Source organism: Podarcis filfolensis, assembly GCF_964270895.1.
Source record: "Podarcis filfolensis genome assembly, chromosome: 5".
In the NCBI taxonomy this organism is placed as follows: domain Eukaryota; kingdom Metazoa; phylum Chordata; class Lepidosauria; order Squamata; family Lacertidae; genus Podarcis; species Podarcis filfolensis.
Genome location: NC_139608.1, coordinates 19,359,837 through 19,374,095, shown reverse-complemented (window position 1 = coordinate 19,374,095; position 14,259 = coordinate 19,359,837). Strand labels below are relative to the sequence as shown.

General features: G+C 37.7%; 1 protein-coding gene across 2 annotated transcripts in view; it reads right to left on the bottom strand.

Annotated features, from left to right (window-relative positions):
• KPNA4 (karyopherin subunit alpha 4) overlaps positions 1-14,259 on the bottom strand; it is a 31,520-nt gene that overhangs the window by 6,612 nt on the left and 10,649 nt on the right. For both annotated transcript variants that reach the window (XR_014547966.1, XM_083613359.1), the window contains exons 3-14: positions 12,155-12,244; positions 12,046-12,075; positions 11,913-11,965; positions 9,479-9,574; positions 9,299-9,384; positions 7,664-7,750; positions 5,597-5,766; positions 5,471-5,515; positions 4,374-4,505; positions 3,190-3,318; positions 917-1,021; positions 159-230 (exon numbers count right to left, since the gene is read on the bottom strand). Coding sequence is in view for 1 of the 2 variants with exons in the window: in XM_083613359.1 (XP_083469485.1) it covers positions 159-230; positions 917-1,021; positions 3,190-3,318; positions 4,374-4,505; positions 5,471-5,515; positions 5,597-5,766; positions 7,664-7,750; positions 9,299-9,384; positions 9,479-9,574; positions 11,913-11,965; positions 12,046-12,075; positions 12,155-12,244 (1,095 nt within the window). In the remaining variant the exon portion in view is untranslated. The remainder of the gene's footprint in view (positions 1-158; positions 231-916; positions 1,022-3,189; positions 3,319-4,373; positions 4,506-5,470; positions 5,516-5,596; positions 5,767-7,663; positions 7,751-9,298; positions 9,385-9,478; positions 9,575-11,912; positions 11,966-12,045; positions 12,076-12,154; positions 12,245-14,259) is intronic.

Here is a 14,259-nt window from a genome sequence, read left to right as displayed (position 1 = left end):
TGATGTCAAGGGAAGAATTAAGTGTTTGCTTAAAAACTCTCCCACTGAAATCAGTAACACTTCTAAATGCTATTATTTGGTTGAATTGTGCTTCCTGTTTTGTAAGTTCCTTTGCTGTTTTAAAACAGCCAGCCAGTCAGTCAAACTAGGTTACTTACTTGATCTTTTCTTCCACTGATTGTCAGGTTGCTTATAGCCCAAGCAGCTTCTTTCTGTGTACCAAAGTCACCCTAAAGAGAAGACAGTTGGAGGAATATCTTTATTGTCTACACAGGGGGTACACTCAGGCAAGTAACATGAGCAGATTCAGGCACCAGTCTAAAAACAGTGGATGAGCAGAGCCTCCATATCCCAAAGCTAAGACATATCCCAAAGCTAAGACAACTGGCTTTAGGATGCCAGCATCTGAGGTGTAAGTCAGCGACAGCAGGAAGAGCTGGGACCCTTCAAATGTTTTTGTACACACCAAGGACTGAAGAGATCCTACAATACCTGACCTTTCATCTGAAACAGGGACCTAGGCACAGCTTACCTGCTGCCTATCAAATGGGAGTACAGGGAGAAGAGGAAAGTACTGAAGAAAATCTCTATGACTGGAAAAAGCCCAGCAGAGGAAAAAGTGATGGATGGGTGGAGATCTTCAGGGGAAGATTGGTGGGCATAGGAAGAAAGCTGAGCACCTCCTATCCAACCTGGAGGCCTCTGCTGCTTTAATTACTTTGAATTACTCAGACTGTGGGTCTCTTGGGGACAGGCACCTGTCTAGCTGGAAAAACCAGCTTACTGCGAAGAGTGGCCTAGAACCCTCCATCAAGCATACGTACCCAACCAGCACATTTTATGTTCCACGGCTATTTCAGTACAACACACACATAGAACAATACAAAAGCTTAGCAAAAGATTGGTTTTGTCTAACCTTATCTAAAAGGTGTATTATCATTGGCACAAGGTTAGCATCTATCACCGCCTGGACTTGCTGCTGATTTCCTGCAGTGATGTTAGATAGGAACCAAACAGCTTCCTGCAACAACAAAACTGTGATTTTAAAAATATCGACAAGAAATAACGAAAGTATTAATCCATCTCTGTAGAGCTAGACTTCTTTTAAAGGCGCAATACAAGCACAACTGAGAACGATTTAAATTTGATTAACCACACCCAGGCAGCGGAATTCTGCATCAGCTACAGCTACTGGGCTGTCTTCAAAAGCAGCATGATGCAGCCTGCATCACAATAGTTTATACAGAAGTTTATTAGAGCACGGATAATGGAGGACAAGTTGTTTCACTCCAGGAATAGCTGTAGCTAGAAAACTAGTTGGAGTGGGGCATAGTGGCTTCTTGGCACTGAAGCTATGTGGTCCAACAGTGACAGCTTGGAATTGAAGAGCCCTCTCAAACTATGAACCTGCTCCTTCAGAGGGAGTGTCTCTTACTGGGATTCAGTTTCAAGTAACAATACCCAAGGATGGCATGCATTTTAAAAAATTGGCTTTAACACTACTGCAGTTTAGAAGAAAGATCAGTATTAGATAGAACAGTTTGTAGTATAACAGGTGCCAGCTGTAGCACTATGTTTATCTATATGTTGACAATTTTATCTACACTTGTTTAACAGTTTGGTGGATTTTACCTGTATTTTATTCAGAATTTTATTATGTACTTTATATATTAAGAGAGTTCTGTGGTTAAGTGGTCTATAAAACTTACTATTTTTTTTTTTAAAAACCTACCTATAGAAGAACAAATGAAGTTGCTACTATCAAATATTTTTTGATAAATGTAGAACCCAAAGAATGTGTAATTTTTGTTTCCCATTTAAATCTTGCTTATTCTTGAGTATGGGAAAAATGATGATTTCCTAATCTAAATCATATGTTTTAGGTGTCATTAAACTGAACTCTTGGATCAGATCACATTCCTTTTGCCTAACAAAAGGAACCTGTTAGAGGTTTAAAATGTCTAGATGCAAACTGCGAGCTTATTTTGGGCTCTAATCACTGGCAATGTTGCAGTAAACCCAGATGATTTAGCAACAAGGCCTCAGATGCACTGCGAAATCAACAGCTTCTTTATCAGTGCCCACAGTTTACATCACTATCTAACTTTTATACAACCAACCCCTTTTACTTCAGACTAAAATTTGCCCCCCTTCCCTAATGTACACACCCCTTACTATTCCCTATTACCTCCATTTCATCATTTCCAAGAGTCAGTTTATAATTCAGGTGTAGGCAAAAGACAGGCTGGAGAACCACTGACCAATTTTTGATGAGCCACCTTATATTTAAAGGCCACCAATTGCTAGGATATTATTTGTAATATTTATTTTAGGTCCTGCTCTTCATTATAACTGATCTTAGGCCAGGGTACAATAAAAATCCCATTTTAAAAAATAACCATAACCAAGAACAATGCTGGACTAGAAAGGGTCATATCTGATGGACCACAACACATTATATTTTTTATGCTTTCATATGAAAGCAGGGTTCTGCATGTTAAACAAGAAAAAAACATTATTCGGTGCCACTATGAGATGGCAAAGCAAAAATAATGGACTGAATGACCACCTCAAACTGTCCAGTTATAGGAGTTTGCTACATTATTCAGAAAGTTTTCTTGAAGTTTAGAAAACTACTTGTGGGGTTGCCTTACCCTGTAAGTGCCAACTTGAATGCTTTGATCTGTGAAACTGACACTGTTACATAATACTTGCTACACAGCTGTAATAAATCAATCCTTCAGTGTTGCAGCACTTTGGAACTCCCTGTCTATACTCCTCAGGCAGACATTTCCGTTGTACTCTTTCCAATGACCGTTTAAAGCTTTTTTTGTTTAGGCAAACCTATCCAGGCTTGTAGATGTTCATGTGTTGCATTCTTTTTTACTGTTGATTTTAATTATCTTTAAAAAAATTAAACTGCTTTTATTTATAATTTTGTATTACCCGTAAATTGCTTAAAGAGATTTTACTACAATCAAGCAGTATAATTTTTGTGAAAGAAACAAATAAATAAATAAATAAATATGCTCCTTGCAAAGGAATTGCTACATTACAATTTCTACAAAAGTCAGAACAACCTTTCAAATAAAGAGATTGACGATTATCCTGTACTTTTGTTTGATAGATATGTCACACAGTCCCCTGGTATCAATTTTCATGCATTCAGCGACATGCCCATTTTCATACCTTATTAATTTTTTCTTTGGGGTGAGTCAATAGGGCAGGGAAGTGTGAAAGAGCTTCACAATTCAGAACTACCTGGGTCTGTTCATCAGTACCAGTAACAATATTTCCTACAGCTCTGAGTGCGGCAGTCTGAAAGAAAACATTTCAAAAGTTAAAACCTGATGGCTTGAGCAGCATGTTTTGAAATCAAGCATTATAGCATTAAGACTACATGATTTGACTGAGGTTGAAATCCTATTCATATTTACTTCTGAGTAAGCATGTACAGGATTGCACAACACAGCTTTAATAGATCAACGGTACCACTTAAATCAGGTAGGAGACATGGTCTCCTCCACTCCCCGGCAAAAATAAAAACTTGTAACTTTACAAATCTGACAATGAAAGATTTGAGAAATTAGGATTTCTGAAACAGCTACTGTGTTGAGCAGCAGATTCATCTTTTTCATGAGCCAGATTTTGATGGTGAAAATGGTAATGGGTTGAGCTGGTATTACACAAATAAACCTTAGGGTCACACACTTAGTAACTTCCTGGCTTTCAGCAAATCAGTTGGCCATTGCATCTGAATTGAGAAACAATGGTTTGTGCAAAGCCTGATTTGTTTTGTCAGACTGAATGACAAGCAATGGCTTGCTAAAAGGCAGGTTACAAATCAGAGTGCAAAAAAGAACTTAGTCCCACCTCTCCATATACTTCATTATATCTGAACCAATCTACAACGACTTGCAGTTTGTATCCAGAGCTGGAAAATTGAAGTGGAAGGACCTAGCACCCATTTTCAACCACTTTGACTCTAATTTGATAGCATATCCCATATTCCTAAATCTGATAAAATGAAATATTAAAGAATACCTCTCTATTACAATGAGCATTAAACTTGCTAGTTAACAAAAGCTTGCACTCAGCAGAAACTAAAGAAAGCTACTGTCCTTTTATTTTTTGAATCTATTTTGTCCTATGGGGACAGCAGCTTTTAAAATGTTTATTCAAGGCAAAAACACGATTACACATTCCACAAAACATGAGAAACATTCAAGTCAGAATTTTTTTTTACATTTCTGAGCTTGACAAACACAGTGACTGAACACAGTAAGAATACAATGTGCTTCATGCTGTAAATTTCTAATGTAATGCTGTCAGTAAAAATGCTTCAAATAAAGGAGAAATGGTACAAGACTCACTTGCACTTTAACTTCCTGATGGCTGAGAAGAGGAACCAAATGAGGAACTATCCCCGAGTCTATCACCATCTGAATCTGTTCATTGCCTGAATCTGTTAAGTAGGAGAGGGCCCAGACTGTATCTACCAATATCTGTTCAAAAATCAACAAGACACATTAGAGTAATACAAAGGAGGTTCTGCAAGACACAATGAGTCATATATAAACAGAAGCATTTCCCGCTGAAAACAGTAATGTTCTTAGCCTACTTAGTATTTTAAGTTTCTGCAACATACCACAAAATAAATCGCAGAGGGTATCTGACAAAATCCCTTGCAAATTTTTGTTTCATACTTGCTTTCAAAAACATTTCCTGCTGAATCTTAAAACATGTTATGCTGCCAACTCCTCAGCTATGACACTTGTCTAATTTCCACCAGCAAGAATATACATTATATCAAAAGGCCTCTGGCCTCTCCTATGTATTGGCAGAGTGGCTTCTGATTTTGTTGCAGGTCAAGTCCAAACCCAACAAAGACAGAATGTACAGAGAAGCAGGTTCTGCAGATTTATTCCTGAACTGAATGGGTGCTGCATACAGAGAACGGCTGTCCAACAGATAAGTGCCTCAAACGCTAAGTCCTTCCAAAAAGGACAGAATTGTCCCACTCAGCTGATCCAGAATGACAGTTCTGGTAGGTATTCTTATTTTAAGGGAATGATCCTGTCCACCACCAACTTAGTGTTTGCCTATGGATATATGTTAAGTAGAGAACCAGTGGGAAGTCTATGCAAGTCTCACCAACCCCTGTGGGAGATGAAATTTGTGCCAGTTCATATAACTGTTCTGCAGTTACCGGGACCATAGCCCCCATGTAAACTGCAAGTTGTCTGTATTTGTGAACTGTCCCTCAGTTTTGTGGGAGCACTGAATTCTGAAATAAGTTTTACTCCTTTGAGAGACTTTTGCTTCATTAATAAGACTGACAAGTATCCACCAATATAGCCAAAGAGGCACAAATTGCTTTCAGGGGTAACCTGGCGAGGCTGTGATTTGTTTTTTCAATATGTGCTTATAATTAATCAGTAAACAGGCTGTGCAATATTGAGATACTCACATTTACATCTGTGTGATGAATTAAAACACAGAGTGCTGGGAGGATCTAGGAGAAAGAGAAAAAGGTAATTCAAAATTCTGCAGGAAAGCTCACAGTGATAAAATTTCAACAAAGTAGTAGTTTTACCTCCTGGATCGTTTCCATTGGTGGAGGCGGGTCTTTGTGGCGACACAAGTTGACCATTACCCAAGTAACATTTCTTAAGAAAGTTATGGGAATAGATGGGCTGATGAATGACAGCAGAGGCTTCACCACTCCAAGACTAATGACATAATCTCTACACTGGGGTCCATCACCTGTATAAACATGGAGGAGCTTGTGGGTAGAAGAAATATCAACACTGGTCTATCAAAATTACTTTTCCCCATCAGGATAGCTCTCTGTATGTGAACAGTTTGAAATAAGCAACTTCCAGGTATAGACTCAGTTTGTTAGAATGCCTGATTTGTAGAATTTAGAGTTGGAAAGGGTGCTTGCAAGTCATCTAAGTCCAACCTCCTCCTTGATGTAGAAAATCTACAAAGGATGGCCGTCCAGCATCTGTTTGAAGACCTCTGGACAGAGAGACGCCACTCCCAAAACCCCTTTTGGGAAAGCAGAAAACAAGCCCTTGCCTTTTTCTGTAACAGCCCTTCAGGCATTTGAATAGTGTTGTTGGGGCAGCATTTGAAATAATGAGAAATGAGAATGCTTCTACATTTCATCATTTTTAGCCAATGTGTAAAGTCAAATTGACAAGTGCTATGGAGAAATTTAGAGTAAATAACCCAGGAAGTCCTTTCTCCAAAAAATTGTAGAAGAAACTGATTGTTCATTTTCAAACTTTCTTCTTCTTACATAGTAGAAGCAGAACAGTTGCTGCTGAGAGAAAATAACTAAGAGAGAAAATAACTACAGTGTAGCTGTAAATGTGATTTTTTTTGGGGGGGGGAGATTACGCACTCCACCCTTAAGCATGAACATTATAAATCCCTTTTTGTTACAAAAAAGAGAAAAGGGTGCTTATCAATGTTCTGTTAACATGGCTGTAGCTATTATGAGACAGAAATAACTACAACAAATGCTCTTAGAATACACTGCCTGCTTTTTAACAATTTAATCTTGAATTTTCCCAAGTATGGGCATCTTGGCTGCCATAAATCTTATGCCTCATCTGAACTCTCCCCTCCACATACTCCAAATACCATGCTAGGTTGTTCACTGAAATGTAGTATTTCCAATCTATGAAAAACCAACAGTAAATTCTGGAAACTTGAATACTTTGCATGGTTGGGGCGGGGGGAGCAGGACTATTTTTTGTCACTAACAGCTATGTTGTAAGTAGACATTCAAGAGGTTAAGCCTTTTGAAACATAGAAATGCAATTGTGGAAAATGTTTCACCAGTGAGGCCCCTGATTTATTAGTGAGTTCTCCAAAATAGAATACAAATTGGTGTATGACATAAAAGGTATGCAAATATATGCCCTCTTTTGCATGTGGCTGCGGAGGGCCCAATCCATATATAATGCACTAGGTCTAGAAAATCATGTTGGCACCTATGCACAGGATACACTACCATGACTAGATATATTAAGCTGGCATAATAGCTTCTTCAACCTGCCCTGCCCATTTCTGGACATGCATAAAGTCAAGTATGAAGTCATAACCTTCTTGGCCGAGTGTCCTAGAAGACCTGCCCCCTGTCTTGAAGGCCTTTACCCACCTGGCCTGGGGGAGGGGCTGACTGACTCCAGCCAAAAATCCAGAGGCTGCTGAACAGTCTCTTGGGCTGGAGTTTTGTTTTGTGAGCTTTGTGGGGGGGGGGGGATTGCTGCTGCTCAGCAGCAGAAAAGCTATAGACTTCTGATTCTTAACTGTTGTAGTTTAAAGGATGTAGCTTGATACAGAGAACTAGAAATGCATATGCTATGCATAGGTATCAGATATTCCACCAACTTGGGAGCTTTGCTTGCTGTGTGATGAATACCGACAATAAGTGCACCATGACCTGAATAACTCATGTAATATCCTTCCATGTGATTTACTTGTCTTAACCTTCATGTGCCTAACTAAAATATGCTTTGGGAAAACACTCCCCCGCACAATTGTGTACAAGGCATCGCTGGAGAAAAATAGCTTTCATTCAGTAGTAAAATTCTAAGCAGTTCTCATTGTCATAGTAGTGGAGTTTCTACACAGAAATGCAACAAACCTATGATATTGCCTAAAGCCCATACTGCCTGCTCACAAACATTTTGATGGGGCGAATGCAGCAACCTCAAAAAAAGTGGGACAGCATCTGCAAAATAAAGAAAAATATTATGACTCACTTTTTTTAGTTTCCATAGCCCCTTGGCTAAGATCCAAGATTTAAACTTTAAATCATGCAATATATAAACAGTCATTCCTCATTCAAAGATATTCAGATTGCAAATCAGGCATAGTCGCAATTTGTCTAGTTATCACTCAACTGATACATAATTTCAGGGGCTTAGTGCATGGAACTGAACCCTTGAGAAAAAAAGAAGCGCCTTTCTGAACCTCCAGTTCTTTCTCCAAAGCACTATAATGTTCAAAATAAATCTTTCAAATTTTGTCCAACAAGCAAGATGCACAACTGTGTCTGGAACTTAACATATCTCCCCAATGAGATGTAGCACACTCAGTATGCAGACAGAACAATGATGTGTAAAAGTGGAATTATCACACACTTATTTATGTTCCTTTTGCATTATGGATGAAGGTAGCATGAAGCCTCCGTCATTGCCACTTCAGTTTTGCAAAGCTCTACAAAAAGTATCCTTCTCCTGTGGAATACTTCTAAGCATGTAAGGCACTAAATCCCACTGACAGCCCATTTTCAATTTTCTATATTTTTTATCTTTAAGCAGCCATTGGGTTGGATCCAGACCTCCTGTGAACACTGCTGACAATCTCTCCTACTTCCTGCAGCCTGTTGAACAGCTATGAAGGGTTGCAAGAGCTTGTGGAATAGCATGAGAGGTGTCACTGGGATTTGCCGAGGCAGCAGGAAAATTGGTGAAAACCACCTTTCCAGCAGGAAACCCGCATTGGTTCTTCATCCCCTCTGAGAACTGAAGAAGTCCTTTCACTCTAGTAAGGGCAAGTCTGGATCCAACCCATTATAAAAGAAAACTAGAGAAGTAACTCTTTTTTTAAAATATAAAAAGTCTTTTATACCGATCAAGAAACACTGAAAACAGTCATATATCAGCAGTGGATAGTTCCAGAGATATTCTTCAGATTATATATATTTTAAAGGCAATTCCACATATTCAAAACGATGTCCAAACACTAAACAGCAGTTAATCTTAGCTACGATTAGTGAAAATAAGTCAGTTTAAAAGCTTGGCTGGCTTGTTTCCCACTAATCACAGTTTGTCTAAGTTCAGATGTCTCAAGCTGAAGTTGTTCTAAAAAGGAAGAGAAAGTTTATGGATGCCTCTTCATAGTGGTGCCAGAAGGAAGGTGGGAACTAGACTTGTTATTGTAATGCGAAACTATGGTTTAGTGTTACATGCAAATTTGGCCACAAGCTCCAAATCAATTCGTTACTTACTAAATCCCATATTTCTGATCACAAAGCGGGAACACCTTCAGTGCTATCCAAATTTAATTTCAATTTAGTGAGAGATTATGTACACATCTTCCTTTTCAGAGTATGATTCATTGATTAGCATTTAGAATTCAATCATCCTGGCTACAGCATCAAAGAACCAACTCATTGGCACATGTGAATAAATGCCCAAAGAAGAAATATAACGTGTGCATAGTTCTACTCAATCAGCAAGGCATTTTTGCAGGAGTTAAGTACTGATTAACTTACTGGATTGAACAACAGCTTGCGTTTGTTCAGAAGTTCCGGATGCAATATTTGTCAGTGCCCATGCTGCTTCAAACTGTAAAGATGGACTAAGAATATAATAAGAAACAAACAATAGTTTATTACAATACTTTTGATCAACTGCTTGAGAAACCAACTGTTCCTTTAAAGGCACATACTCACTTGTCATCTCTTTCAAGGCAGTGCACTAATATGGGTAATATTCCAGATTTTATTAAGTCATCAATAGGCGGGTTGCGATCACTGGAGAGTAGTTTTCTATTCAGAAATATTTGGAAAGTAGAATATCAAACTTTCGGGCAAAGTTCAAATGGCTACAATTGATTATTATAGCTAAAAACATGAAGAGCAGCTGACAGGGATTTCACAGCATACTCCATTTCCTATCTTAACATAAAAATTAAAAAATATGGTAGTAATTATTCTGATATTTCATAAGTAACAATCAAATACAATTTAAATTTAAACCAGTAATTCTGAATGCATTATCTCCCCCCCCATGACATCTGTCAAATATATTTTGAAGTCCAAAATGTCTTAAATTAAATCAAAATTAAACTGAAAGGAGATCAAAGGCAAGCAAATGTGCCCATTTGCCTCTTTTTAAAAGAGAAGACACAAGATAGCTACCTGGGCCAGAGTGCTAGACAGTACAAAAAGATGTTCATTATCCTGCTACAGATCATCATATATAGAGATTGCTGGTGATTTAAAGAATTGAATAAGACTGGTTCTCTCCTTTTTTAGTGGGTAAAGTTCTTGTCAGGATGGAGAGAATGGATGGCTGCAGAAATGTGGAATGCTCTCCCCCGGGGAGGTTTCCCTGGTACCTTTGTTACAAATCTTTAGGCACCAGGCAAAATCATTTCTCTTCTCCAAGGCCTTTGGCTAATTAAACTATCTATGGCCTTTAAACTAGGGGAAGGGTGTGGGTTATTGTTTTCATTTGTTATTGCATTATGCATTCTTGTGTTTTTATATTGTAAACCACCCTGTGAATGATGGTATACAAATTTTATAAATAAAATAAAGAGGTACATGTGTGAGCAAAAGTGTGAGGTGCCAAGCATCTTGAGCAAAAGGGCATAGGGTGCCTCTAGTCCTGAAGCACCACCCCTGCCTTAAACAGAACAAAGGTTTCTTGTATACCTCGGAGAGAAGAGTTTAGAGCTGGACAACTGGCTGCTCAAGTATTTCATGAGGCCAAAGAATGACACTACACATGTGACAGTCTACTGCTGTTTATTTCATTATCACGCCATGTGTTAGCAAGAGGAGGAGTGAGAACTGTTTTTCCCCTAATCTTGAAGCAGTCAGGTTCATACCCATGATACATTAGATAATGCATGAAGATAGAACAGGTCAAGCTGTTGCCACTGATATATGGGAGAGCTGCCTTTAAAAACTGACATTAAATATTTTAATATATTAATGAAATATTTATAGACCACACTTTATTTATCCAGGTACTAGGTCTGAGTCCAGAATATAAATAAAAAAGGCAAAAAAAATATGAAGGCAGTTAAAACTACAACATCAAAATATTGAAACCATGAGTAGTCAACATGGTGCCATCCAGATATTGCTGGACTATAATTCCCATCAACTCCATGCAGCCTAGTCAATGATCAGGGATGATGGGTGTTGGGAGTTCAAGAACATCTGAAGGAACCAAGCTATGAATAAATATAACCCTGGGATAATCACTCACTTAGAAATCCTTAAAATACCCCTGCAAATAAATCAGTCTTGATCTGATACCATCATGATAGCAATGTTGGCACCAGCAGCACTTTTAAATGAAGGGTATTTTACATATCAGGTGCAGGTTAGTTCACTTCCCCCGACAATGGAACAAGGAGAAGAGCCCCTCTGGCAACTACTTCTTCAGGTATGTGACCCAATACTTTGAAGTGGGCTCAAAAGCAGCCAATATAACTTTGAAAATTGGCATTAAGCAACTCTATCTGGCCGTACCCATTAAAATTCTGACAGCTGCATTCTACACCTATTGAAGCTTCCAGTTTGTCTTCAAGGCAGTCTTGTAACTTCATGGAAGTTATAAGCATGGACTGCTGTGGCAAAATGGTCCCTGTCCAGCCAAAGCTGGTTACTTTCTTTGGCTCTTTTTAATTTCTCTCTTAATTTCACTGTTAAGATGGCCCTGGCATTCCAGGATAAAAGTTAAAGAGGGAGAACACTTATTTCATGAATCATTCACAATTACATGTTATATAACCTTCTTGAAAGTTCTATTTGGCAAACTAACAAAACATCTGACCAACCATCCAACTTTTATCATCTATCAAAAGTGCACTATTGAAAAAAAAACCCTCAAACAATTTTCCTTAAAATATATATCCTTTTATGCCCAGTTACTTCTGGCATTTTGTGAAATATTGATTTCATCAATATTTGCATGTGAAAAATGGAATTCAATTGTTGATCAATTTGTGCTCTAAACCATTTTAGAATATGTCAAATACAGATTATCAAAGAACCAACATTTCCAGTCATAACACAGTACAGCTACCGATTCCATTAACAAACTGTACTACCGTAGAAGAAAGCATATCTGAGTAAATTATTCTCTTACCTTGCAGCCTGCACTGCACTTAACTGGATACCTTGGTTGTCACTTGAAGCATTCTAAGAAATAAATATATTTAAAAATCAGGACTTTCACAATATAAGTGAATTTTAAAAACAGAAGTGGTTAAGATACTTACCTGCACTATTGCCTCTAGAGACGTGTTTTGCTGAAACAAATATCAAAGCATTAGAAATGCATTCAAAAAGACATACGTATATAATATTTAATCACCAATTAGTTCTTACCACTCTGAAGTCACCATCTATATCAGAATCTTCACAGATATCTTCATGAGGTACGTTTCGTCTCTTTAACAGATGCTCATCTCTTTTGTTCTTTTAAATACAAAATACAAATTACATTCAGACAAGGGGCCTCTGCTTTCTCCAATGCTTCAAAAGTGTATTATAAATATTTGTAAAATTTAAAAAATGCAAATACGTAATGTAAGAAAAATGCAGTGTACAAAGCAATAAAAAATATTAACGGTAGAAAATACCATAAGAGACTTTTAATTCATATTACAGTATAGAAAAAGTAAATGTGTTACATGATTTACATAACCTGACACAGTACACATTTATATTCATTATTTATAATTTGCCAACCAAATTTTATGTTCATATAGGTAACAGTTTGGTGTAATTCTAAAGCTTGCATGTTCCAAAGTTTTAAATGATCAAGTACATAAACTTTTTGGGGAGGAACAGAGTAATGGAACTAAAGAGTAGTCTATTCATGGAGTTTTACATGGAGCAGTTGAGGAATGGCAGCCATGGATGAAAAAGAACTATGCAGTTGAAAGGTTACTGTAAGTCACTTTAGAAATATCTAGAATTCTGAAAAGCAGCATAAAAGCTAACTTAGAACAGTACCCAACAATGTAGTTCCATTAGTGAAAGGTCTGGTTGATAAAGGAACTTCTCCCTCACATCTCCCAGCACATAACTAAATCTTTTGAGAAGATCTGGAGAGGGCACGGGGCGTTGGGTAGTTTTATTGTATAAAAGGAAATCCTGACACTAATGCAAGCACTTTGTTGGGTACCAACATAAATAAATAAAATGCCTAATACCAATCTTTTTTTTTTTTTTGCCAATTATATAGACAGGTGCCAACCTATTTACTCTCAAACAAAATTCCTATAGGTATGCCAAGGAAACTGGCATTCTACTATTGGATTATGGATCTTACATTAATATGTATATATGCATTTACTTGATATTGTTCTTTTCCCACTCCAAAGTTTCAGACTTTTTGCGAGGAGCAGAGGGATACAAGCAAAAAGCAAGTTGTCTGTGCAGAAATGTGCCTTACATGGCAATAGTCAAGGAACAGCAGTAATGAGAGAGAAAGGAGAATGCAGAGCAAATAGCTATCCCCGAACATTGGAAGCTCTGTAGACCTCCTCTAAATTCTGAGCACGTATCATCCCAAACGTATTTTAAAACTTTTTCTGCAGTCAAAGTAAGAGCCAAAATTCTCCTAATACATTTAATACAAACAACCCCAATTATTTTTGAAAAGGATTTTCCTTGCTACACATGCCCAATTAAACTTAAGTGCAATTTGTATCTACATAAGGAAAAGAAGTATTATCAGTGATATACACCAAAACAAAAAAGTCAATTGTACAGCAAGGAAATAACTTGGGTAAATAATCACTTTATAATGTGCAAAGCTTAAAGAAATCAATCATTATACATAGAAAACAATAACACATATTTAAACAGCAGTATTAGTAGAGCTCAATGCTTCAAGTGAAATCAAACAGAGGTGAGACGAATCAAATTTAAGCAGTTTAGCATTGCAGTTAGTTACCAATTAAAACATTGACCATGGCTGGGAAACTTCTAATGACAGGGAAAAGTAGTATTTCAGGACTGAAGCGTCTGGAGTTTTCCATGAACAAATAAGAAACATAAGTTTGTAAATTTATGACCTTTGTATGTTAGCCATACTCAGTGAAGAACCATTAAAACTTAAGTCAATTGATTTCAATGGGAATCTGCAAGTGTGACTAACACTGGTTTTCACCCAGAGCACAGATAATCTATTTCATTCTAAAAACTGCACTGCCTTACAGGGAACTTTCTGAGGGTGGCATGTCAGTGTTGAGTGCAGGCAGAGTCAAAAGAGGGCAAATCAACAGCAGGCTACATTCCAGACGTGCAGAAACCAGAGATTTCTACAACCACCCTCAAGCAAGAGGTATAACTGAAGCTCATGGACACATTGCAGTCCCACAAAAGCATTCAAAAAGGACACAAAGCAGGTCAAGGGATATGGACTAGGAGAGTTTCAAGGGCTGAAAAGCAAGGCCTGGAGGTTTTCATCCTTGCACAGTACA